The sequence below is a fragment of the Saimiri boliviensis genome, chromosome 13 (genome assembly GCF_048565385.1).
Source record: "Saimiri boliviensis isolate mSaiBol1 chromosome 13, mSaiBol1.pri, whole genome shotgun sequence".
NCBI classification, from domain to species: Eukaryota; Metazoa; Chordata; class Mammalia; order Primates; family Cebidae; genus Saimiri; species Saimiri boliviensis.
The window spans coordinates 74,245,272-74,271,361 of record NC_133461.1 but is presented as its reverse complement, the minus strand read 5'-3'; the positions used below and the strand labels follow the sequence as shown (position 1 = coordinate 74,271,361).

Sequence of the window (26,090 nt, the reverse complement as noted above, 5' to 3'; positions counted from 1 at the left end):
TGTGCCTCATCTCTGCCACCTGCCCATGCGCTGGCCTGTCCGTCCTTCCCTCCCTGCCCCTGCGCCGGCCGCCCGCTGCTCCTCAATGTTGTTTGCCCAGCCGTTCCTGTGCCCTCTTTGTCACCGTATCGTCTCAGAATCTGGAAGTCAACCCTGAACTCATCCTAAAGTCCGTATCCATGTCCACCAGGTCTTTCTTCCAGTAACTTCCAATAGAAACCCTGGTCATTTTCCTCAGCCAGGGGTCCCTCCTGCCATCCTCTCTTTTGTGTCGTGGTGCCACTTTCTGCCGACTGCCCAGGACCAAGTGTCTGTGTCAAACCTGGTCTCTCAGAGTCGGCCCCTGCTGCTGCTCTTGGCCTCACGTTACAGAGGCTGCAGACCGCTGCTTCCACGGATTCAGTGTCACAGCAAATCCCCGCAGTGACCTCCTCCCTGGCCTCCTCATCCGTGTGTGCTAATCCACCCTTCTGTTTTGGAAGGGCACTTCCATCCGTAGTCCACTCTTAGATAAAGGCCCACCCTCTTCACCACGCCTTTCTCTCACCTATGGCAGCCAGCCTGGGCATGACCCATGGGACCCACCCACCAACCTCTGTGTGTGACTCTTGGAACCCACCTGCCAGCCTCTGTGCATGACCCATGGAACCCACCCACCAGCTTTTGGGTGTGACTCATGGAACCCCGCCAGCCTCCATCCAGGACTCCAAACCCACCTGTCAGTCCCCTGCTGGCCTCGCATGCACTGCCTCTTATGGGAGCTGTTCCCACATCTCCCAGAGACCCCAAGCCTGCCCATCCTTCGGGCACAGCTGCAGATCCACCCCTCTGTGGGGACTACAGCCTGGCTTGGGCTACAGGGATTCTCCTGTGGGTCCATCTGCTGGTGTCACCTCCTCTGCTCCTTTGATGCTTGGCATTGCCATTACTGCTCTGTGATTTCTGCCTGTGCTTTGGCAGTGAGGGCTGACTTCTGAGTTTGGAGACAGTTAACCAGACTGTGCAGGAAGTTAGGAAAAGGCTTTGATTCAGTGGCACATTTCCCACCATGTGCAGATAGCGGCCACTTGATAGAGCCTCATTGAATGAATTAGTGAAGATGTCACACGTTCCCCTCAGCACCCAGCATTACTGCCTTGCTGCCCCACTGATCGATCGAGGGCTATTTTAGCCAAGTAACCTTTAGCCAGACTAAATCTCTCTCCTCATGTCCATAGCTGGCCTTCCGGTCCATTTCGTTTGGGAAGCCCAGTGATGCTGAAGTGGCTGGCCCAGTAGGACCCAGGCAGCGGGTTTTACAGAGGGAATGGACATCTGTTGCCCTTCCCACTCACTGGTGACTTGGATTACCAGTTGGTGACGGGCGTCTTTGTACACTTCTAATCTCTCCCTCACCCTTTTGGGCCATTTATCTTTCCACTTGTTCTCTGTGGAATGTAGCTCAAACAAAAATATTCCAAGGGAACTTAGTCATCCCTCTAAACTTGTAATAGGGATTTGTGAACCCACCCTTATAAAAATGCTTTTTCCTTGGAAGTGTAGCTGCTCTTATCTGTTCCCCAGTTTGTGGTTTGTCATCTGACAAAAAACACATAGGGCTGTGATTTGGAGCTGTGGCTCATCAGTGAGACCCATGGGATTGTCACATCCTTCAGTCGTGTGTTTATGCCTTCCTCATGAGCTGGGGAAAGGCTGGGGTGACTGACCACCAGGGCACTGCTCCAGAGGATGGTGAGAGAAGGAGGCTGTTATCTTCCTGTGGCAAGTCCACCATGTGGACCCACTCTGTGGAAATGCATCGTGTCGTTTATTTTAGTTTTTGTGTTTTTTCCGGAGGGAGGGTCTTGTACTCCCAGGCTGGAGTGCAGTGGCATGATCACGGTCACTGCAGCCTTGAACTCCCGGGCTCCAGTTTTGAACTTCTGGGCCCAAGCGATCCTCTCACTTCAGTCTCCCACATAGCTGGGACGAAGGCATGCACCACCACACCTGGCTAAAAAAATTTTTTTAGGCCGGGCGCGGTGGCTCATGCCTGTAATCCCAGCACTTTGGGAGGCCGAGGCGGGTGGATCACGAGGTCAAGAGATCGAGACCATCCTGGTAAACATGGTGAAACCCTGTCTCTACTAAAAATACAAAAAATTAGCTGGGCATGGTGGTGCGTGCCTGTAATCCTACTCAAGAGGCTGAGGCAGGAGAATTGCCTGAACCCAGGAGGCGGAGGTTGTGGTAAGCCGAGATCGGGCCATTGCACTCCAGCCTGGGTAACAAGAGCAAAACTCCATCTCAAAAAAAAAAAAAAAAAAAAAAAAATTTTTTTTTTTTTTTTGTAGAGACAGGGTCTTGCTATATTGCCTAGGCTGGTCTCAAACTCTTGGCCTCAAGGGATCTTCCTTCCTTGGCCTCCAAAAGTGCTAGGATGACAGGTGTGAGCCACCGTGCCCAGCCTCACTGTGTAGTTGTAAATAGCTTAACAGTCTGCAGCGTGGTGCTTCTCACAGCTCTTCTCTGAAATGGGAACATGAAATTACCTGGTAGGCTTTTATGCTTTGTGGTGTAGCTTTCTATTTTTACAAACATGTCTTATTGCTATTGCCAGGGATTTAGATTTTTAATAAACTTCCAGATACAACAGTATTTTCCTTAGTCTCAGCATCTCATTTTTCATTGAATCTAAGCAAAGTTAGATTCTCTGGTCTTAAGACAATTTTGATTCATTTCACTTCAGCTCTGAAGCACTGTTTTGTAAAATGTAGCACAGTGATACTGAGCCAAGCTTTTTGAAAGCTTATTCTCTACAGGGCACATTTAAGAGGTTTTGCCTATCAGAATTTTTACATTTCAGTCCAAGAAATTATGTATAACAATACCTGTTAGGTTTTTTTTGTTTTGTTTTGTTTTTTAAAGACAACAGAGTTTTACTCTTGTTGCCCAGCCTGGAATGCAATGGCGTGATCTCAGCTCACTGCAACCTGTGCCTCCCAGGTTCAAGTGATTCTCCTGCCTCAGCTTCCCCAGTAGCTGGAATTAAATAGGAATGCACTATCACCCCCAGTTAATTTTTTGCAATTTTACCATGTTGGCCACGCTGGTTTCCAACTCCTGATCTCAGGTGATCCACCTGCCTTGGCCTCCCAAAGTGTTGGGATTACAGGTGTGAGCCACTGCCCCCATCCCCTGTTGGATTCTTTAAACCTGGACTTTATTAAGTTGACAGAGATATTTGAGAATAGATGACTACCCCCAAATGAGGAATAAAGTTTGTTTTGTACAGTTGTTTAAGCATAAAAATGGACAGCTATTAATAGTAGAGTATTGAGTTACCAACCTGCTATCCGTCCTCACTGAAGATCTGGTGACAACTGTAATCTGTGTGGCATAGAGAGCAATGCCTTCGATCTGATCCGAATGTTCCTCCTCCTCTTCATTGGGGTGGCTCTGGGGACATTTCACCTGCTTGCACCCTGGGTTTTGCCCTGAGGTGCTATGCCTCCAGCTCTGGGGCCTTGTCTCAGCCTGGACATGTGTACTCGGGCAAATTACAGCATCTTAACTTCCATACATTCTGCTTTGGAAAAAACTAACCTATACTTTTATGTTTTACGTCCTGATACTCTTCAGCAGCTGTCATATATCCACACAGGTGTTTCGTGAACCTATCAAGTAACAGACACTTTGAGTTATCACATGGCCTTGCTCTGTGCCAGCCCCGTCTGCAAGGCTGTGTTAGTACAGCTATTTATTATACTTCATTTACTTTATTATGCCTTGCTTTGATTTTTAATAAAAACTGGTAAAACAAAAATAAAAGTGCCGATGAGAAGCATTGCTCTTTAAACATTAACACAATTTAGAACAAGATGAAACAGAATTCTTTAGGCACGTGGAAAGCAGTGAGTCTTTCACTTCATCCGGACATTAATTGGACCTAAACTAATGTACTCTGTCACGTAGGAAGGAAATGAAAAGTGAGGAACAGTATGAAATGTTGGAACCACATGATCGAAGGCTGGGCTTAAAAGAGCTGATGTAAGGAGAGGTCTGGCACCACAGATTGAGTATCCGTAATCCACAAGTCCAAAATCCAAAGGGCTGTAAAATCTGAAGGTTTTTGAGCACTGACATGATGCCAAAAGTGGATAATTCACTTTTGTGAATATTTCCACACGTAAGTACTTAACACAAACTGTTCCGTGCACAAAATTATTAAAAATACCGTATAAAATTACCATCGGGCTATAAAATCATTGTGACAAATTCAGTTGTTTCATATAAGGTATATATGAAACAAATGAATATTGTGTTTATGCTTGGGTTCATTAGGAATATGCCAATATTCTAAAATCTAAAAAAAAAAAAAAAAAAAAAAATTCCGAAAAACTTCTGATCCCAAGTATTTTGGATAAGAGATACTCACCTTATATAGCTTAATGTTCTGAGCTGGAGCTCCCCTAATAAGGTGGAAGTCAGTTGTTCCGCTCTCAGGTTGACTCTTAAATATGTTTTCAGGAAATGTGCAGCTTAGAGTCTTTGCAGAGCATGTTTGCTTACTCAGTTTCTGTGGAAGGCTTTTCCACTGCCTTGCACAGAGTCCCCTGCCCATGACAGCAGACAGGATCGCTGCCTGGGCCTCAGGTCTTCCCCTCCTCGGTTTGCCCTGGCTGCTGCCCTCTTAGTGTGGCATGATGTGTGTGAGAGAGACAGAGACAGGGACAGAGAGAGTGTATGTTGGTGGTGGCGGTGGCAGTGGCACAGAGAGGGCTCATTGTTAAACCGCTCAGTGTTACTGCTTTTGACTTTTTAAATTTTAAATGAAAAGCAGGTCGTACCATTAACTGTCCCTCTGAGTCAGAGACCATCAAACCAAGAGTTGCCTGTTCTAATGTGGCACTACCATAATTTGTTCTACCATTTCCCAATGACTTTCTATTTGTTTCTAATTATTTCATTCCAAGATATACAGTAAGTATCCTTGGGCTACCAGTGAGGTGAAGCAACTTTTTATGTAATTGTCATGATTTGTATCTCTTCTGTGCATTGTCACCATTTGATGTTCTTTGCCTGTTTTTCTTTTTTTTTTTTTTTTCTCGAGATAGAGTCTTGCTTTGTCTCTCAAGCTAGAGTGCAGTGGCTGTGATGTCAGCTCACTGCAGCCTCCAGCTCCTGGGTTCAAGCAGTTCTCCTGCCTCCCAAGTAGCTGAGATTACAGGGGCACGCCACCATATCCGGCTAATTTTTTTTTGTATTTTTAGTAGAGACAGGGTCTCACCATGTTGGCCAGGCTGGTCTTGAACTCCTGACCTCAGGTAATCTGCCTGCCTTGGCCTCCCAGAGTGTTGGGATTACAGGTGTGAGCCATTGTGCCCAACCCGATTTTCCTTCTGAGTTCCTTTCTTACTGATTTGTAAGGGCTTTTTATCTGTTAGTTACCTTTACTCCTTGGCATATGTGTTACGCTGTTTTCCCAGCTCTCTTGACTTTTGGCTTTGTTTATAGTATCTTTTTCCATAAACTTTTTTTTTTTGAGATGGAGTTTCGCTCTTGTTACCCAGGCGGGAGTGCAATGGCGCAATCTGGGCTCACCGCAACCTCTGCCTCCTGGGTTCAGGCAATTCTCCTGCCTCAGCCTCCTGAGTAGCTGGGATTACAGGCACGTGCCACCATGCCCAGCTATTTTTTTGTATTTTAGTAGAGACGGGGTTTCACCATGTTGATCAGGATGGTCTCGATCTCTTGATCCACCCGCCTCGGCCTCCCAAAGTGCTGGGATTACAGGCTTGAGCCACTGCGCCCGGCTCCATAAACTTTTAAAACCTTTTCAGTTTTTCCGCACTGTTCTATTTATGCCATATGGCTTTCCTACATACACTGCTGCTTTTGCTACATGTATCCCGTGGTGTTTTAGAGTTTTTGTTGCTAATGTCAATGGGTTCTTTTCCTTTTCCACTGCAACTGGATATAGCTAACAGAGAAAAGCTATTGGCTTGTATATTCTTGTTTGTTTCCAGACAACTTGCTAATTTTTTTCCAGTTTTCAGTCTGTTAGGCTCTCTAGGCTGCAGTCATAGCATCTCCAAATAAAAACAATTTTATCTCCTTTCAATACTACTTACTTGATTTCTTTCTTTTGTAGTGCAGTGAGCCAGGATGTCTGTTAAAGTTATTCAGCCTCTCTCGGGAATAAAATCACGTCCTTCTTGTCGTCTGAGCTGCAGGCAGGTCCCTCCTCGTGTGACGGCGTCACGTTGCCTCTTTACAGCAGAAGCTCTTGGTATCAGATGCCTCCACAGCCAGTGTTGTGCCGTCTGCTTCCTTCCAACTAGATTCTGAGATCTTTAAAGTTGGGGATCACACCCCTTATTTTATATCCCTCACAGAACCTCCCAGAGAACTGGGCACGTAGTAAGTCCACGCTGAGCTGTCCGTATATGTGGGAGGTGTCCCTGTTCGCCTCTTCTGCCTCCCTGCTTCCTGGAAGCTGGCTCTGACTTCCTGGGACCGTCTATCATGTGACCATACGACTCTCCTCAGGGACCCTTCTCCCTTGCCCTTCCTATAGAATTTGGATTTTTGAGCCTCTAGACCAGAGAAGTTTCCCTTCTCGAACTTTATTGGCGTCAGCATCACCTGGAAAGTTTGTTAACACAGATCATGAGTTCACCCCCAGAGACTTGAATCCAGAGGTCTCAGGTGGGCTGAGAATTTCACATTTTGAACAAGCTTGTTTGCTGCTGGTCCAGGTAGTTTGAGAAGCACTGCTCTAGGCTGCAGTTGGTGACCTCATGAATCCAAGGCAGAGAGTGCCTTGCGTAAATAAGCCAGATTTTGATGGAAGTCTAAGCCTTATATAGTAGGGCCCCTTCCCTCCACCCTGAGGTTTTGCTCAAAAAGTCAGAATATATTTCAGGGACACGCAGGATTTATCTTTTTTTTTTTTTTTTTTTTTTTGAGACAGAGTCTCACTCTGTCGTCCAGGCTGGAGTGCAGTGGCGCAATCATAGCATTTATCTTTTGCAGGTTAGGAGATTCTGTCATGAAAAGCATTTTTTTTTTTTTTTTTTGGCTTAATAAAAACTCACCCTGCCTTCCTACCCCCTCAGCCTCTGCACTTAGGTACCTTCATGAAAACAGAATCATCCATCGGGATCTAAAGCCAGAAAACATCGTCCTGCAGCAAGGAGAACAGAGGGTGAGTGGCGCCCTGGAACTTCGCCTTGGGTGGGTGTGCCGGGAAGTGCCCCGGGAGGAAAGGAGCACACTCTGCCTGTCTGTGTGTATTTGCATTTCCTTGCCTGCACTTTGATTCTCTGGGAATGCTTTTTGATTTGAAACAAAATTCAGCAAAACAGTTTTTCTTGCAGAGTGAGGCAAATATGAATGGATCACATTGTTAGTTGCTCAAGTTGCAGGAATCTGATAAGGAAAATAATGTTTGCCTTCCCACCTCCACCCCTAGCCTTTGGGACTAGCACTTCTTGGAAATCGACTTTTTGTTTTTCTCTTTGCTTTAAGGGCCTCACCTCTCGATGCTAAATGGAAACCAGCAAGCAGTTGGTTGTGGATGTGGCTGGGAAGAGGCACTGGGAGCTGGCGTCTGCTGCCAAGCCTGGTCCAGCCTATGGTTTCCCCAGAGCTCTCTGTGGCTTCCTCAGTGGCCACCTGGCTCAGAAGAGGTGGTGACTGCCCCATGGGCTTGACACTGTGGTCTTTCCCCACTCCATGTGTTCAGCTGTGGTGGTGAGCACAGGCTCAGCTGAGTGGAATGCTGTGACTGAGCTCTTAGATCACCTAATCCCTTCCCATACAGCTGCCCTCAGCACCTAGGCCTGGTGTGACTGCCATAGGGCTGGCCGTTCTTCCAGTTCACACTCAGTGGTGCTCAGATTTGAGCACTGAGGGTCTTTACTGAGAAAAGGCTGGCGCGGTCCTTCCCGTTTCAAGTCCAGGTTTAACTGTCTCGAGGGCTGGTGCCTGTTCTGTTCATTCAGCCTCACTATGACGGTGGGTGGCTGAGTGTGGGAGGACACATGCCTAGCATTTTTACAATATGCCTTTTCTTTTGCCCTGAATCTACCATGTTGCCAGCATTCTCCTTTGTACCTGGCAGCTCTTAGGAGTATGGGATCTTATAGTACCTGGGAATTCAGAAATACCTCTGCTCTAACAGCAGGCAGTCAGAATCCTTGTAGAAGGACAGTGTGTTCTTACAACGCTTAGATTTCTCCTCCTCCCTTTTGTTTCAGTTAATACACAAAATTATTGACCTAGGATATGCCAAGGAGCTGGATCAGAGCAGTCTTTGCACGTCATTTGTGGGGACCCTGCAGTACCTGGTAAAAAGTGGGCCTTACCTGTTTGCCTGTTGGCTCCTCCCTGCTGCTGCATTTGTGGGGCTCCTCTCCCGCTTTGCTCCCGGCACCTAAGTCCCACCTGCTCTCTGAATGTTTTGGGGATGCATGAGGTCACACCTATAACCCGCTCAAGTCAGCATTTTTTGCCACCAGATGCCCTGTGGAGGGACGTGGTCGTCTTTGCTGATGTCCGGAGGGCTCTGCTCATGCACCTTGCACCATCCCGTAGCCTCTCTGTGCTTCAGTGTATTCTCCGAAAGGAAAGGGTTTTAAACAGATTATGTGCCAGTCTCACACGGCCCTCCCACCTCAGCCTCATGAGTAGCTAGGACTACAGGCAGGAGCCACTGAGCCCGGCTGAGGCCACAGTTTCTGTGAGGTATCTCAGAATCTCTGGCCCCACTGAGGAGGGGCCAGAGCTCTGAGCTTACCACTCTTTGTTTACGTTATTTGGTCTGAATATTGGGTTTCTGTATTCATTCATTCATTCAAGAATATTGATGGAGTGTAGTCTGTGTCAGGTGCTATGCTCAGAGCTGGCGATGCAATGGGGAAACAGACAAGCCCTTTTCTGCCTTCAGAGCTTAGAGTTTAGCAGGAAAGCAGGCATTACTGTGATGCTTGTACAGATAACTAAGAAATTACAGTTGCGGTGAGTGTTACAAAGCAAGAGTGCAGGGTGTTGTGAGAGTATATATTGGGAGGCCTCAGCCTGGTCTGGGCTTGAAGGCTGAGGAGGTGAAAGGGACTGGAAGTAGGGGACAGGAGGGGAATGCCATGCAAAGGGATCACACACAGGAAGACCTGCAGGTGTGGCTGGAACCGAGCACAAAAGGAAAAGAGAGTCTTGAGTTGAAGCTGGGAGTGAGGTAGGGCACCGATTATGAAGGGCCTTCAGGGTTGGGCTAAAGTTCTGGACATTATCTTAAAACCTCGGCAGAGATCAATGGGTTTTAAGTGAGAGGAGGAGCAACTCTTGGAAAGCCCACTCTTGATACTGTGTAGAGAAAGAATCACACTGAAGAGGAGTGACTCATGGGCAAGGTGGTGGCAGTGACGATGTGGAGGGCAATTAGATTCCAGGAGGGCTTAGCACAGTTGCCCAGCGAGACCTGTCACAGGTTGCTTGCCGATGGCAGTAGCCATCACGATTGGGATCGACTCAAGGAATCTGCGGCTTTCAGAGCGGAGACTTGCAGCGGGCTATGACTCAGGCACCTGTGTCCATTTGGCATGTGGTTCAGTAGGTCCTTTTGGAGTCCTCCCAAGCTCAGCAGTAGTCAAGCAAAGGGGACCCCATGCTCTAACCGAGAGCCGAGTTAAGTCATGTACTCGCATGAGCTATAACATCTGCCCATAACCAGACACAGAGGTTGATCTGCCCATCCCAGCATGTCTTCTCTTGGTTTGGGCTCCCAGGCCCTTCCTTAAGCTTCACATTTCCAACCAGACCATGCACAACCCTGTCTCCGTGCCTCTGCTTGCCCTGGTCCTTTCTGTCTCCACCCACCTGCTGAGCCCAGTCTGCACCCTCAGCACCGCTGGCCTGTGTCCCCTTCCTTGGTCCCTCCAGCAATCTCTGCCTCAGCAGCAGCCACGCATCACACTTTCCCTGCCTGATTATATCCTGGCCCTTTCTGCAACCACATGGTACCTGGTTCAGGGGTTCAGCCAGCGCTTAATGCGTGCATTTGGTGTGGACAGCCTGGCGTCATTTTCCTTTAACATTTGTAGCCTCTCTTCCCATTTCTACACAGCACCCACAACTGCGTCCTGCCTTAAGCTAGTCTTCCATAAGCACCTGAAATGCTGCAACCCTCTTTTTTTTTTTTTGAAACGGAGTCTCACTCTGTTACCTAGGCTGGAGTATGGTGGCTCAATCTTTGCTCACTGCAACCTCCACTTCCCAGGTTCAAGCAATTCTTGTGCCTCAGTAGCTGGGACTACAGGTGCACACCACCATACCCGGCTAATTTTTGTATCTTTAGTAGAGACAGTTCTATCATGTTGGCCAGGCTGGTCTCGAACTCCTGACCTCAAGTGATCTGCCTGCCTCAGCCTCCCAAAGTACTGGGATTACAGGTGTGAGCCACCATGCCCAGGCTGCAACCCTCATTTTTAAAGGGGAAAAGTTAAAACCCAGCAATGGGTGCATGATGTACTCTGGCCCTGCATCTTTAGCCCCTCCATCAGTACTTACTGAAGTGAGTGGGGCATAGAAAGGTCTTAGAAATGGCAGCATGATATACATGCTAAACACACCTGGAGTCCCCTCCTCACCCTGAGTGCATGTGCCAGTGCCCCCTAGGATGGAGCCAGGAAAGCCTGGGGTGAAAGCAGATCGGCTGGCTGCCCAGAGAGGAGCCGTGGCCCCCCAGAGAGGAGCAGCTCAGGTGTGCCCCCTTGTGTTGCTGCAGGCCCCGGAGCTGCTGGAGCAGCTGAAGTACACGGTGACCGTCGACTACTGGAGCTTCGGCACCCTGGCTTTCGAGTGCATCACGGGCTTCCGGCCCTTCCTCCCCAACTGGCAGCCCGTGCAGTGGTGAGTGAGGCCAGGCCGCCTGGATGCAAGAGGGAGCCCCATCTGCTCCTTTCTCTTCATGCACCCTGTTTCCCTGGGTGCCCCATCACCAGGCCTGGGAGATCTGTGTGGTGTCTCTTCCAAGAGGAAGGCCTATTAGGACCTAACACGGGCAGGGGGATGGTCTGTGCTCCAGGGACCTGTTAATAGAGAGAGTAGCTGTGTGGATTCTGAGCCTTCACATCTTTAAATACAATGCTGTGTCAATGTCATGTGCTCTGTGTTCAGAAATAAGAGACTATTGCATGAAAATGTACATTTAACACTGAGAATGCTGGAAGTAAACAGAAATAAGACTCATACACATGATAAATCAGGAGGAGTTATGTGAAAATTTGTTGTTCACAAATTTTACTGCAACCTGAATATCAATTTTTGTTTTTAAAGCGAAAGAACGTGGCTGGGCACAGTGGCTCACATCTGTAATCCCAGCACTTTGGGAGGCCAACATAGGCGGGTCAGTTGAGGCCAGGAGTTCTAGACCAGCCTGGCCAACATGGCAAAGCCCTGTCTCTACTAAAAATACAAAAATTAGCCAGATATAGTGGCAGGTGCCTGTAATCCCAGCTGCTCAGGAGGCTGAGGTGGGAGAATCGCTTGAACCCAGGAGGCAGAGGCTGCACCACTGCACTCCAGCTTGGGCGACAGAGTGAGACTCTTTCTTAATAAAAAAAAAAAAAAAAAAAAGATTAAAAACAACAACAAATGAGCATAAAACGTAAGAATGTAGCTGAAATGGTGAACCTAATAAATTACACGTTTTTCTAATTAAAAATTAAAGGATACAGTGAAGATTTGTAGAATTACTCTGTATTCTTTTTTTTTTTTTGTTTTTGTTTTTGTTTTTGAGACGGAGTTTCGCTCTTGTTACCCAGGCTGGAGTGCAATGGCGCGATCTCGGCTCACCACAACCTCCGCCTCCTGGGCTCAGGCAATTCTCCTGCCTCAGCCTCCTGAGTGGCTGGGATTACAGGCATGCGCCACCATGCCCAGCTAATTTTTTGTATTTTGAGTAGAGACGGGGTTTCACCATGTTGACCAGGATGGTCTTGATCTCTCGACCTCGTGATCCACCCCCCTCGGCCTCCCAAAGTGTTGGGATTACAGGCTTGAGCCACCGCGCCCGGCCTACTCTGTATTCTTTAGCTTTCGTTTTGCTGATTAAAGAAATAATGTATTGTTCATGTTATATCATCACCAAAAATGATAAGTGAGGTAATACATATGGTAATTAGCTCAATTCAGCCGTTCCACAGTGTGTATATCATGTTGTACATGATATGTGTAGACCATTTTTATTTGTCAATTTAAATAAATAACCGGGGGGCAGAAAAGAAAAATTAAAAAGTTAATTATTACTTAAATGTATAATTTAAAAGTGAATATTACCCCAAATCAGTTAGAATTCATTCAACATTGTTCCTTGAGAGGCCACACATTAGTTTAATTGATGCTACTGCTGCTCACAACTTTTTATTTCAAGTTTTAATTTTTTGGAACAGTGATAAGTTCACGTGGCTCAAGTTTCCAGAAGAATGGGGGAGTATGCAGCGAAAAGTCACGCCAGTCTCCTAGACCCTCATTTCCCTCCCCACAGGCACCTGCTGTTTTCCAGGAACGTTTTCATATCTTCCAGGGTTTTCGTACCTTTGAGGGGTGTTTACAACGTGTTCCAGTAAATTGGCCTGTATTTGTTGTTCCTGCATTGGTGTTTCCCCGCCTTTTACCCCAATGGTAGCATTGTCTGATCACGGTTCTGCACCTGCTTTTAAAGCTTTTCACATCATGAGAATTTCTTTTTGAGCTAATTTGCATCACAAAAAAAAAGGATTCTTTTGAGCTTAAATAGTACTGTGTAGTTTAATTGCCCCCTCATTTTTGCCAGATTAACTTTGTTTCATTTTTGTGTTTTGGAAAACATGGAAACAGTGAAAAAAAAAAAAAAAAAGGAATCAACTGTCATCCCATAATTGGGAAGTAATCACTGTGAGCAGTTTTGTGTCTCCAGGATCTTTAGTGTGTGTAAACAAAAGTAGGTTATTATAATATCCTCATACAACCTGCCTTTCAAACTTGATACTGAAAATGCTTTGTTTTTCCATATTATTTGTAGTGTCTATTATTTTATTGAATGGCTGGTGCTGTGGTTCGTTTAACTTATCCCCCGTGGTTGAAAGCACATTGATAATTTTTACTTCTTAAAATAACACTAAGAATAACATCCTTGTAGGGAAATTCTTGCACACAGTTGTTTCCCTAAGATAAAAACCTAGAAATGGAATTAGCAGATCAAAGAGTTTGCACATTTTAAAGGTTTCTGATGCATGTTAGTTAGCAAACTATTTACCAGGAAGGTCGTATAAATACACGTCTCCACCTGGAGCATGGACTCTGCCCCTTTCACCATATCCTTGCCAACACTGGCTGTTGTCACCTTCTGGAAGTAATGAAAACAAAACATGAATGTTTTCAGAGGACAAGTATCTACCTCATGAGAATATTTATTTTAAGAATAAAGTGGGCCGGGCACAATGGCTCACGCCTGTAATCCCAGCACTTTGGGAGGCGGAGGTGTGCAGATCACCTGAGTTCAGGAGTTTGAGACCAGCCTGGCCATCATGGCAAAACTCCGCCTCTCCTAAAAATACAAAAATTAGCCAGAGGTGGTGGCACAGCCCTGTAATCCCAGCTACTCAGAAGGCTGAGACAGGAGAATCACTGGAACCCAGGAGGCAGAGGTTGCAGTGAGCCAAGATCGTGCCACTACACTCCAGCCTGGGCGACAAGACTCTGTCTTTAAAGACTCTGTCTTTAAAAAAAAAAAAGTCAAGTGTATCCTTTGAAATCGATTCCAGAAAAGTGGTCTTAGGTGATGGCAGTCTGTTCGATTCCACATTTATCCCCCAGTGAGGGAGGTCCCTGCCCTGCATCTGGAGAAATGGCAAAGAATGCCCAACTGTGGCGAGTTATTTTACAACAGGCATGGCTCCTTTAGCTACATAGGTTCTGGAGTATTGAGGAATTTGTTCATTAATTTGTAGTCTCACTTTATAGTGTAAGCATCATAAAAATAGCTTTAAGGCCGGGCGCGGTGGCTCAAGCCTGTAATCCCAGCACTTTGGGAGGCCGAGGCGGGTGGATCACGAGGTCGAGAGATCGAGACCATCCTGGTCAACATGGTGAAACCCCGTCTTTACTAAAAATACAAAAAACTAGCTGGGCGTGGTGGCGCGTGCCTGTAATCCCAGCTACTCAGGAGGCTGAGGCAGGAGAATTGCCTGAGCCCAGGAGGCGGAGGTTGCGGTGAGCCGAGATTGCGCCATTGCACTCCAGCCTGGGTAACAAGAGCGAAACTCCGTCTCAAAAAAAAAAAAAAAAAAAAATAGCTTTAAATTACATGTGCATGTATAGTAGTTTGTTTTTTTTTTTGAGATGGAGTTTTGCTCTTGTTACCCAGGCTGGAGTGCAATGGCGCAATCTCGGCTCACCGCAACCTCCGCCTCCTGGGCTCAGGCAATTCTCCTGCCTCAGCCTCCTGAGTAGCTGGGATTACAGGCACGCGCCACCATGCCCAGCTAATTTTTTGTATTTTTGGTAGAGATGGGGTTTCACCATGTTGACCAGGATGGTCTCGATCTCTCGACCTCGTGATCCACCCGCCTCGGCCTCCCAAAGTGCTGGGATTACAGGCTTGAGCCACCGCACCCGGCTATAGTGGTTTTAACTAAAGGAATTATTGCATTTATTCGGGTTACTTGTTGAGCGTTTGCCTTATTTATGACAAGATGAATTACAATCCATGAGAACTAGAAGAACAGGTGCTTGTTGAAAATACATTCTGAAGACCCAGCGTCCTCATAGGAAATCTGTTGTCTGCAAAGCTGTCTTCCTAAAGCTTCCTCGTCAGTGCCGGAGGGCCAGGTGGCCAGTTTCAAGTAGATTTCTCTGAAACTCAATAAGGAGTTCTTTTGAGGACTAATCTACTTTTTAATGCTTTGGGCAACTTAAAAATATTTACTGTCTCATCTCAGATGGCATGTAAATAGTAATTTCCAGACAAACGCAATTTGAGCTTTACAATTCTATTATCAAGCCACTTTGAAATACATTTTAGGACAAGCCCAAGCAATAAGCATCTTATTTTGGGTCCTTTTCTAATTTCTCATCAACAGCCTAAGTTTTCTAGCAGAGGCTTGTTGCACACTTACATAATTAGAAAGTCTTGGAGCTCCCAACTTACAGCTGTCACAGTATCAGCCCAAGCTATGAAGCACCAGCCTCTGCCATGCGCCAGCTCTTCTAGCTTTCCAGTGTGCTCCAGAGAGGCCAGTTCACCATTTACCAATGAGTATCATTTGGAGCAAAGCATTTTCTATTTGAATTTCCTGGATGTTTTGAGGAAAAACTGTATTTGGACGTTCAGGCAGAATGGAAAGAACACCAGACTTTGGGTTTGAGCCCCTGATTGTGCTACTCTGTTGTGTGACCTTGGGCAAATCATTTGATCATCATTTCCTTTAGTCCAAATTGGGGAACTAAAAATAGTGTCTGCCACATGGGCCTGTCATGACAATAAGTGAATGCTCTGTGTCAGAGTACTTGGTTATCTATGAAGCGTTATTCAAATTGACTGTTCTTATTACCAAGATTTGAAGCCAGCTGTGTGTAGATTATTTTTACTGGCCAGTCACCATTGCTTACTCCTATAATCTAGTACTACCACTCTGGTAGACCGAAGTGGATGGATTGCTTGAGTCCAGGAGTTTGAGACTAGCCTAGGCAACATGGTGAAACCCCGTCTCTATTAGCTGGGTGTGGTGGCGCACACCTGTAGTCCCAGCTACTCAGGAGGCTGAGGTGGGAGGATTGCTTGAGCCTGCAGGGTTGGGGCTGCAGTGAGCTATGATTGTGCCACTGCACTCCAGCCTGGACAACAGGGGAAAAAAATATTTTTACCTTAAAATACTACTTCAGATACCCCAATAAGTTCCCTAAGTTGGGAAATGTATAAGGTCACTTATCCTTAGAAACAGTATTTAGCTGTGTACTTTTAGAAGGAAGTGTGTATGTGTGTGCATAGGTTGTGCATATTTCGTGTAAATGTCGTATGCATGCTGTAATCTAGGTTTGGAAGTCCCAGTTTGAACCTCTATCAAAACACAAGAATGTGTAATAGATGAAATACTATAGAAGGTAAAGCAAACGAGAAGGAAAAGCCAAGGATGAGATAAGGAGGCAATAGTACTGTCTCAGGACTCTGGGCATGAGATGGTCAGTGACTCTGCTAAAGGCTGCTCTTCAAAAAGTCATTCAAGCAGTCCTGACCAGTCTTAAATTCTCAAAGGATCTGACTCAATGTGAATCAACTGACTATTATTCCAAAAGACTGGGGCTATAAGTCTCCTGTATAGTTGTAAACTGATATTACAAATGTAAAGTGGCTCTTGAGTGCTAAGTGTTGTAGGGAAATGTATGACTGCATGTTTCATTGATATCTCAGTCAACAATTGACTGCATAGATGACAGTGATCTCATGAGATTATAATACTGTTTTTTTTTTTACTGTACCTTTTCTAGGTTTAGATATGTTTAGATACACAAATACTTACTATTGTGTTACCCCCGCCTACAGTATACAGTACTGGAGCACGCTGTACAGGTTTGTAACCTAGGAGCAAGAGGGTGTACCATATAGCCTAGGTGTGAAGTAGGCTAAACCATCTAGGTTTGTGTTATGTTCACACAAGGACTAAATCACCTAATGATGAGTTTCTTAGAATGTGTCCCTGTCGTAGCAACATGTGACTGTACCTAACAGGATTCATATTTGCAGGCATTCGAAAGTCCGTCAGAAGAGTGAGATGGACATTGTTGTCAGTGAGGACTTGAATGGAACAGTGAAGTTTTCAAGTTCTTTACCCTACCCCAATAATCTTAACAGGTAAGGCACAGTGGCATTACACGAATACATATTTTTCTTCCTTTTTTAGAAATACAAGTCTGGGCTGGGCACAGTGACTCATGCCTATAATCCTAACGCTTTGGGAGGCCAAGGTGGGTGGATCACCTGAGGTCAGGAATTCAAGACCAGCCTGGCCAGCATCTTTGGTAGAAATGGTAAAACCCCATCTCTACTAAAAATACAAAAATTAGCCAGGTGTGGTGGTGCATGCCTGTAATCCCAGCTACTTGGGAGTCTGAGGAAGGAGAATTGCTTGAACCCGGGAGGCGGAGGTTGCAGTGAGCTGAGATTGCGCCACTGCAGTCCATCCTGGGCAACAGAGTGAGACTCCATCTCAATAAAAAAAAGAAAAAAGAAATTCAAGTCTGAAATGACAACTGATGACTTTTAAATAGGTTATCAGGATATTGTCCTCTGACTAAGAACTTGACATAGTCCTTCTTAATCTTTTTTTTTTTTTTTTTTTTTTTTTTTTTTTTGAGTCGGATTCTCACTTTGTCACCCAGGCTGGAGTGCAGTGGTGCACTCTTGGCTCACTGCATCCTCTGCCTCGGGTTCAAGCGATTCTCCTGCTTCAGCCTACTCAGGAGCTGGGATTACAGGTGGCTAATTTTCGTGTTTTCAGTAGAGATGGGGTTTCACCATGTTGTCCAGGCTAGTCTTGAACTCCTGACCTCGTGATCCACCCACCTTGGCCTCCCAAAGTGTTGGGATTACAGGCGTGAGCCACCGTGCCTGGCAGTCCTTCTTAATCTTAAATGTGGAATGGGTTCCCTTCCCTCATCTCCTTAGAAATCATCTCTTTTCTAAGTTCACATAACAATCTGTCTATATCTCTTATTACCCTTAATAGCCTCTACCTTGTATCACCTTCGGTTTTGCATAGGGTTTATCTCCCATTCAACAACAATCCTTTTAAGGGTAGGGAATTATACCTTATTCTCTTTCCACCCTTCATGTGGCCCAATTCTGTGTCACAGTCAACAAATAAATCTTTGTCATTTGGCATTACAATCCAGTCTCAGAGCCAGAATCTAAACAATTAATAATATTGTGTAATAGTACAGAATTGGGTACAGTGCAAAAGAAAGCTACAAGGCAGTCACACATAACTGAGTGACATGGATAATGATTACCATATTCACAGGGTGGAAGAGAAGATTCGATGGACTAATGCTATATGGAATGACAGGCTAAGCCAGAACTTTTTGGAAGGGTCTGGACAGATGTGCAGGACATGGACAGATGAAGAGGAAGGAGGAAGGAAATTCTAAGGGGAAAGATTGGGGTGAGCGAGGCACGTTTGGTAGGTGATGAGGAGCTGTTTTGGCCTCAGGGAAGGGTGGGTTCACAGGAGGCAGGCTCTGCAGGGTCAGGGGAAGGAGTTTGGAGCTTGTCCTGTGAACTCGCCGTACATCTGGCAGCATGGGATCTAGATTCTGTAGGGGTCACCTGAGCTAGGATGTGCCTGTAAAGTGTATTTTAAAAGCCTCATTCTTTTCTTTTCTTTTCTCATCTTTTCTTTTTTTGAGACAGAGTCTTGCTCTGTCACTCAAGCTGGGGAGCAGTGGTGCAATCTTGGCTCACTGCAACCCTTGCCTCCCAGCTTCAAGCAATTCTCCTGCCTCAGCCTCCTGAGTAGCTCAGATTACAGGTGCGCACCACATCTGGCTAATTTTTGTGTTTTTAGTAGACATGAGGTTTCACCATGTTGGCCAGGCCAGTTCAAACTCCTGACCTCAAGTGATCCACCTGCCTTGGCCTCCCAAAGTGCTGGTATTACAGGCGTGAACCACAATGCCTGGCCCTCATGGGTCATTCTTATGCTGCCATTTGGAGGTCAGGAATCTCTGATTTGGTGGGGGTATTTTAGAATTCAGGAAAGAGGTGTGAGCACCTGAATAATTGATTGGAAATGTTTATACTGTTTCTTTCTGATAAACCCATTTTCATTTTCGTTCACTGTCTGTTGGCTGCTGTCTCTGTGTATACTGGGAGACACACACTGTGGCCCAGCATTGGCTGGAAGTGTCTCCTCCCACACTCTGCTCCTCTCCACAGTGTCCTGGCTAAGCGACTGGAGAAGTGGCTGCAGCTGATGCTGATGTGGCACCCCCGGCAGAGGGGCACAGATCCCACGTATGGGCCCAACGGCTGCTTCAAGGCCCTGGATGACATCTTAAACTTAAAGGTGAGCGTGGAGCCAAGTTAGCCCTGAGGCAACAGCTGGGGTCCCCAGAGGAACATGCAGTTTTTGGGACAGAGCAGGTGATGGGGCCAGCTGACCTAGTGAGGAAATTTAGGCTCCTGCATCAGTCTTTCTGTATAAGTAAAGAAAGGACAGCTGTGCTAATTGACATTGGCTATATGATCATAGCCACAGACAGACAGGATTATGGAAGACTAAAATATGCGAAACATGGCACCTGACCTCCCTCCCTCAAGCTAGGCTCTTGCTTTGTGTGGTTGGGAAGTGTTGGGAGTAGCAGAGAACAGAGCTAGGCAAATAGATGGCTGTGTCCTTGAAGAAATCAATTTTCCAGTAACATCTGGGTTGTGTTGCAGCTGGTTCATATCTTGAACATGGTCACAGGCACCATCCACACCTACCCTGTGACAGATGACGAGAGTCTGCAGAGCTTGAAGGCCAGAATCCAGCAGGACACGGGCATCCCAGAAGAGGACCAGGAGCTGCTGCAGGAAGCGGGCCTGGCGTTGATCCCCGACAAGCCTGCCACTCAGTGTATTTCAGACAGCAAGGTGAGCCCTGGCTTCATACACACCACTGTGTTTTCTTTGGCTGTGCCTCCTGGGAAACTCATCACGCCTTCAGATTTCCATTGTACTTTGTCATGTAGTCTGTTAATCACACAGTGCAGATACCTGCCTGGTAAGCTGGCGTATGGGCTCCTCTGTGTGGCCTGATAGGAAACACAAATTGTCTTGTTACTTTCAGACCCTCCAAAGCCTTTCTCTTGCCTTTATTGCAAAAGTGATGCTGTAACACTTGAATCTCTCAAGTTGCCCACTTGGCCCTCTTCCAAGTGTGTTAAAAAAATGATGCTGTACTGTCTTGAGTCAACTGAAACTATTTATAATGGCCTCTGTGTACAGAACTGGGTTGGGCACCTGAGTTAACTACAGCTGTGTAAGACATGGCCTCTGCTGACTTGTGGAGATAAAGTTATCATATGAGAAATAATCATTGCACAGGGAAGTATAGAGTGAATTTCTCAACTTCACAGGGAAGACAGAGTAAAATAGAATGTAATAATTTTGTAAATAGGAATGCGTTCAGACAATAGGTGTAGGCTGGAGACATTAAGAAAGACTTCATGGATGCTTCGTACTTGCTGGCTGAAGGTGCTTTTGCTGAGCGGTGGGGAAAGCTCTGGAACCTCTTCATTATTAGTTGGAAAAGAGAGGGTTGGATCCACAAGATGCACTCTGTTCTTGTCCCTTTGCAGTTAAATGAGGGCCGCACATTGGACATGGATCTTGTTTTTCTCTTCGACAACAGTAAAATCACGTATGAGACTCAGATCTCCCCGCGGCCCCAACCTGAAAGTGTCAGCTATATCCGTAAGAATTTGTTTTGTTTTTCTAAAAAATTAGTTATGTGTGGGACAAGGCAGGGGAGGGAGACAGGACTAAGGAAGGGAGCCACACGAAGGAAATCAGTATTGCTGGTCCTCAGGGCAGCCTTCCTTATTTAAGACATGCAAGGAGTAGCTAGGCAAGAGAGAGTACAGGAAACCATCAGTCAATTTCGCCCTCCTAGGCCGAGCATGGTGGCTCACGCCTGTAATCCCAGCACTTTAGGAAGGTGAGGCAGGAGGTGGTCGTTTGAGCCCAAGAGTTCAAGACCAGCCTGGGTAATATAGTGAGATGATATCTCTACAAAAAAATTTAGAAATTAGCCAGATGTGGTGGTGCATGCCTGTAGTCCAGCTGTTCAGGAGGCTGAGACAGGATTGCTTGAGGCTGAGAGTTCAAGGCTGCAGTGAGCCATGATCAACCCCACTGTATGCTAGCCTGGGAGACAGAGTGAAACCTTATCTCTTAAAAAAAAAAAAGTGGCGGGGGGGCGGTTATTGAAAACATATGGCCCTCTATACACGTGTGTCCAAATGGTTCATGAAGTTTTTCTTCAAATCAACAGCTACTTATTGACTACCTGGCACATGCTTATGCTGTCATGGGTATAAAAACATGTATGTGACAGTAACCAGGCATAACACCCTCCAGAGTTACGTGATCCTATAGTAGGTACAAAACGTGAAAGTGCAGCAGCGTTGCGAGGCAGGATGTGGTTAACTGTAGGAGAGTTACTGTGGTTATTCTCTGACAGTTGCTTGTGTCTCTTTCTCTAGTTCAAGAGCCCAAGAGGAACCTTGCCTTCTTCCAGCTGAGGAAGGTGTGGGGCCAGGTCTGGCACAGCATCCAGACCCTGAAGGAGGATTGCAACCGGCTGCAGCAGGGACAGCGAGCTGCCATGTAGCGTGCCAGGCTTTTTTTTTTTTTTTTTTTTTTTAACTTAATTTATTTAAAAGTGCTTTGTGGCTTTGGCCACAGGGAGGTGGCTGAGGCAGGAACCCTGAAGCAACTGTTAGGAGCAACAAAAGAGAGACACTGGTTTGGATGGACAGGAAGCGGTTGGGTGGGTGGACTGAAGAAGGCCCCTTTAGACCTGGCGAGGTGAGTGTGGTCGGCACAGGCAAGGAGTGCAGAACTGAGGCTGGGCTGGCGGAGCTGTGGCCGGATTGGGAACCCAGAGGAGCTCACTGCCATGTGGATTAGCAAAACTCCCCTGACTGTCCTGCTGGGGACTTAAGGACTCCTTCCCCAGTGTGACTCATTTGCCAACATTATTGGCCCTTTGTGTCTTCCTTTGCCTGATGCCAAGTTTGGTGCAGAACCTCAGGCTTTGCTGAGGGCTAGGAAATTGTCCTTGAGTTATGAGTGGCTGCTCTAACGATGATGATGATGATAATTATAACCGGGACCTCCCTTGACATTTGAGGGGGTTTTGTTATTGTACAGGAAATGGAATTTGGATCCCAGAGATGCTCCAAGACTCTGTTCCTTGTGGTTCCTGCAGGATGAATCTCCTCCGGAACAACAGCTGCCTCTCCAAGATGAAGAATTCCATGGCTTCCATGTCTCAGCAGCTCAAGGCCAAGTTGGATTTCTTCAAAACCAGCATCCAGATTGACCTGGAGAAGTACAACGAGCAAACCGAGTTTGGGATCAGTGAGTGTGCATTTTGCAATGCGTTTTGAGGCACCGTGTTTTTGTTTTTTTCTTTTCCTCTTTCTGAGGTTTCTTTTGTCCTATTATAATTGAGTTGCCTATTTCGTTTTAGTTTTGTGGTGTTTTTATTTTGTTTTGTTTTGTTTTTCCTTCTCAATTTTTTTTTTCAGCATCAGATAAACTGCTGCTGGCCTGGAGGGAAATGGAGCAGGCTGTGGAGCTCTGTGGGCGGGTAGGAGACTTATTCTGGGTTTTTGAACTTACTGAGGGGGTGAAGTTTTGTGTTCCCATTTCTCACTTTCTCATCAACACTGGGTTGATCTCTGTCAATAATCAGGTGTTCCTCACCATGCTTTGAGCTTAACTGGACTGACTGGAAAGAGGCCAAGAGAGTAGCCAGTAAAGGGAGCCCCTCTGTGGCCAGATGCAAGAGCTGCATGGATGGACAGAGATGGTCCAGGTTTAAATAAGGAGCAAGTGTTAGGTTCCCTTAGGGAAAAGCCGAGACCGTTTCCTGTTAGGGAGGGCATAGGATGGGATGATCAAACACTCCCACTCCCTCGTATCAACGGTTTTTGACTAATTTTATTGGGACGCTAAATACGTAGGAAATAAAAGGTCTAGGCAGAAAATGTCAGGACGGCGTGAATCAGATGCCACCAAAAATGTTAAATTATGAAGGCAAAGGAAATATGTGTGACTTAAGAAACTCACACAAACTGAAGGCTGAAGTTGGGCTCTGGGGCTTTTTCCTGGACGTATACCCTGTCTTTCTCTGTGCACTTGGGCAAGGATCTTCACCTTTGTCTTCGTATCTATTTTTAAATTAGTACTGATAGGTATGTGTGTTTAATGGTGAATATTAACCATAGAAAGCGTGAGTGCTTCTCCCCATCTTGGGACTCATAATCTATGAAATAAAGCAGTCTGGGCCTCCCTGCTGGGTGGCATTGAGATAGACAGATTAAGCGAAGAGAAGGTAATATGCCTTGGGCATCTTCGGTATGCCAGGCAGCACACCAGAAGCTTTAAGTACTTCATCTTACATGACTCCTCAAATGGCCCTGTTAGAAGCCTATTTTATGCAAAAGGAAACTGTACCTGGGGGTAAGTAACTTGCCCAGGGGTCACGCAACTAGAAAGTGGTGGACCCAGAGGCTAGGGCAGCCATTCTGACTCCACAGTCCACATTCCTTTGAGCCAGTCCGTTGAGAGTCCTCAGGGAGTGTGGCGGGTCCCTAGCCTTGTCCCCTACAGATCTTGCATCTCAGAATGCTCCTACCACATCAGTTGACATTAGCACAGCTTTTCCATTAGGAGAATGAAGTGAAACTCCTGGTGGAGCGGATGATGGCGCTGCAGACTGACATCGTGGACTTGCAGAGGAGCCCCATGGGCCGGAAGCAGGGGGGGACACTGGATGACCTGTGAGTACCAGCTGGGGGGTCTCACTGTGCCCAGCACTCACAGACACCTCTGGAGCTTCTGTGTGTGTTGAGGGAACCCTCAGTGGCTGTGTGGGACCATTATCCTCTAGAGCATACTACCCTGTGGGGTCATTTCCAGCAAATCATCACTGAGCCTCAGTTTCCAAATCTGATCAGTGGCAAGAAAAGCAGTCTGACCTCACGAACGTGCAACGATTAATTCAGATGACGCATTTGAGAGGTATTCCGTAATCCGTAAGGCTGTAAAACGCAAACAGCCTCTACCCCTGTATCAGACTCCCCTGATTTGTCACACCCCGACGCAGGCATAGCTCAGAGCAGAAAGTAAGACAGAGAGGGAAGAACCCGATGAGGCTTAGGAGGTCGGACCTGGAATCCGTTCGTTTGAGTCTTTGTCAGGTATTTGGCATTGGCTCCAGGAGGGGAGGAGGGTTCTGGGTAGATCCTTCCTACCTAAAGATCACATGTATGTGCTCCTGGTGTGCAGATGGAGGGAACCAGGCAGCCTGGGTCAGCCTGTCAAGGGCTGTGTCACTGTGACCTCACCAGTGTTCCCTGAGTAGGATTCTTAGGACAGGAGCTTCGAATGTCAGAACTTTGATTCTGTATTTTCTCTAATTAACCCTTTATTCTCCTCTAGTTATTTTATTTATTTGTATTTGTGTTTGTGTCTTTTTTTTTAAGAGACAGGGTCTTGCTCTGTTGCCCAGGCTGGAACACAGTGGCACAATCATAGCTCACTGCAGCCTCAACCTCCTGGACTCAAGCAGTCCTTCCACCTCAGCCTCCCAAATAATTGGGACTATAGGCACATCCCACCATGCTCAGCAAATCTTAAAAAAAAACTTTTTTTTGGCCAGGCCCAGTGGCTCACACCTGTAATCCCAGCACTTTGGGAGGCCAAGGCAAGAGGATTGCTTGAACCTAGAAGTTCGAGACCAGCCTGGGCAACATGGTGAAACTCTATCTCTACCCAGAAAATATAAAAATTAGCCATATTTTACCTCAAATCTAGACAGAACTTCTTTGTATATTTTAGAGAGGAACAAGCAAGGGAGCTCTACAGGAGACTACGAGAAAAGCCGCGCGGTAAGTGGGGTTCTGTGTCTGCCTTGGGCTGCTCCTTATCTCATTTTTGGGGCATCACTACTCTCTGCTGGCTTCCTTGAGGAACTATGCTACCCTCCCTTCTCCAGACCAACGAACTGAGGGTGACAGTCAGGAAATGGTGCGGCTGCTCCTTCAGGCAATTCAGAGCTTCGAGAAGAAAGTGCGAGTGATCTATACACAGCTCAGGTATGAGCCCCAACCTTCCTGCTCTGGAGGAAGGACTGGGAGATGCAGGCTGGGTGCGAGGTCCCCTTCCTCCCTCTGCTCTGATTTGCTGGACCTCGTGAAGCGACTTTCTGCAGCTGCAGACCAGATGCACAGTTGCCACGGCTTCTGCTTTCTCCAGCCCAAATGCCATTAGAGTTTGTCATGTTTATTCTTTGCAGTAAAACTGTGGTTTGCAAGCAGAAGGCACTAGAACTGCTGCCCAAGGTGGAAGAGGTGGTGAGCTTGATGAATGAGGATGAGAAGACTGTTGTCCGGCTGCAGGAGAAGCGGCAGAAGGAACTCTGGAATCTCCTGAAGATCGCTTGTGTGAGTGAGCGCTGTGGCCCCGGGCCCTTGGCCCGCCAGCTGCCTGTGCCTCTCCACCTCTGTCCACTGCTGCTGTCCCACACGGGACACCACAGAGCCATGATTAGCTCACCCAGCTGCTGCCCAGTTTTCATGTCGCTGTTTTTTGACTTGGTGTGAGCAGGGAGGTCAAGGGAAAGGCCCATGCTAATCATTTTCATTTATCTGTGTATTACTTTCCTATGGCTACAGTAAAGATGATCACAACCTGAAATGCTAAAACAACAGAAATTTGGGCCAGGCATGGTGGCTCATGCCTGTAACCCCAGCAGTGTGGGGAGGCTGAGGTCAGAGGATCGCTTGAGCCCAGGAGTTAGAGGCTGCTGTGAGCTGTGATCACGCCACTACATTCCAACCTGGGCAACAGAGCAAGACCCTGTCTTTACTAAAAACAAAAACAAATGTGTTATCTGAGCTCTGGATCCCAGAAGTTCAAAGTGCCATGTCAGCAGGGCTGAACTGTCTCTGAGGGCTCTCAGGGAGGGACTGTCCTAACCTCTTCCAGCTCCCGGTGGCTCCAGGCATTCTTTGGTGTGTGACTGCATCACTCCAGTCTCTGTCTCTGTCTTCACGTGACCCCTGTGTCCCTCATCTGGGTATTTCTTATAAGAACACTTGTCATTGGATTTGGGTCCCACACAAATAGTCCAGGGTGATATCATCTCGGGATCCTTAATTTTTTTTTTTTTTTTTTTTTTGAGATAGAATCTTGCCCTGTTACCCAGACTGGAGTGCAGTGGTGCGGTCTCAGCTCACTGCAACCTCCGCCTCCTGGGTTCAAGTGATTCTCCTGCCTCAGCCTCCTGAGTAAC

The 26,090-nt window shown here is 46.7% G+C and overlaps 1 protein-coding gene across 5 annotated transcripts in view; it reads left to right on the top strand.

Moving 5' to 3' along the window:
- Nucleotides 1–26,090, top strand: part of IKBKB (inhibitor of nuclear factor kappa B kinase subunit beta) — a 64,550-nt gene that overhangs the window by 27,954 nt on the left and 10,506 nt on the right. For all 5 annotated transcript variants that reach the window (XM_039463397.2, XM_039463398.2, XM_074383819.1 and 2 more), the window contains 14 exons: nt 7,101–7,189; nt 8,244–8,333; nt 10,769–10,893; nt 16,766–16,873; nt 18,956–19,085; nt 19,460–19,654; nt 20,362–20,476; nt 21,268–21,391; nt 21,996–22,147; nt 22,318–22,379; nt 23,465–23,574; nt 24,635–24,684; nt 24,792–24,891; nt 25,092–25,239. In XM_039463397.2, the coding sequence (XP_039319331.1) occupies nt 7,101–7,189; nt 8,244–8,333; nt 10,769–10,893; nt 16,766–16,873; nt 18,956–19,085; nt 19,460–19,654; nt 20,362–20,476; nt 21,268–21,391; nt 21,996–22,147; nt 22,318–22,379; nt 23,465–23,574; nt 24,635–24,684; nt 24,792–24,891; nt 25,092–25,239 (1,598 nt within the window). The remainder of the gene's footprint in view (nt 1–7,100; nt 7,190–8,243; nt 8,334–10,768; nt 10,894–16,765; nt 16,874–18,955; nt 19,086–19,459; nt 19,655–20,361; nt 20,477–21,267; nt 21,392–21,995; nt 22,148–22,317; nt 22,380–23,464; nt 23,575–24,634; nt 24,685–24,791; nt 24,892–25,091; nt 25,240–26,090) is intronic.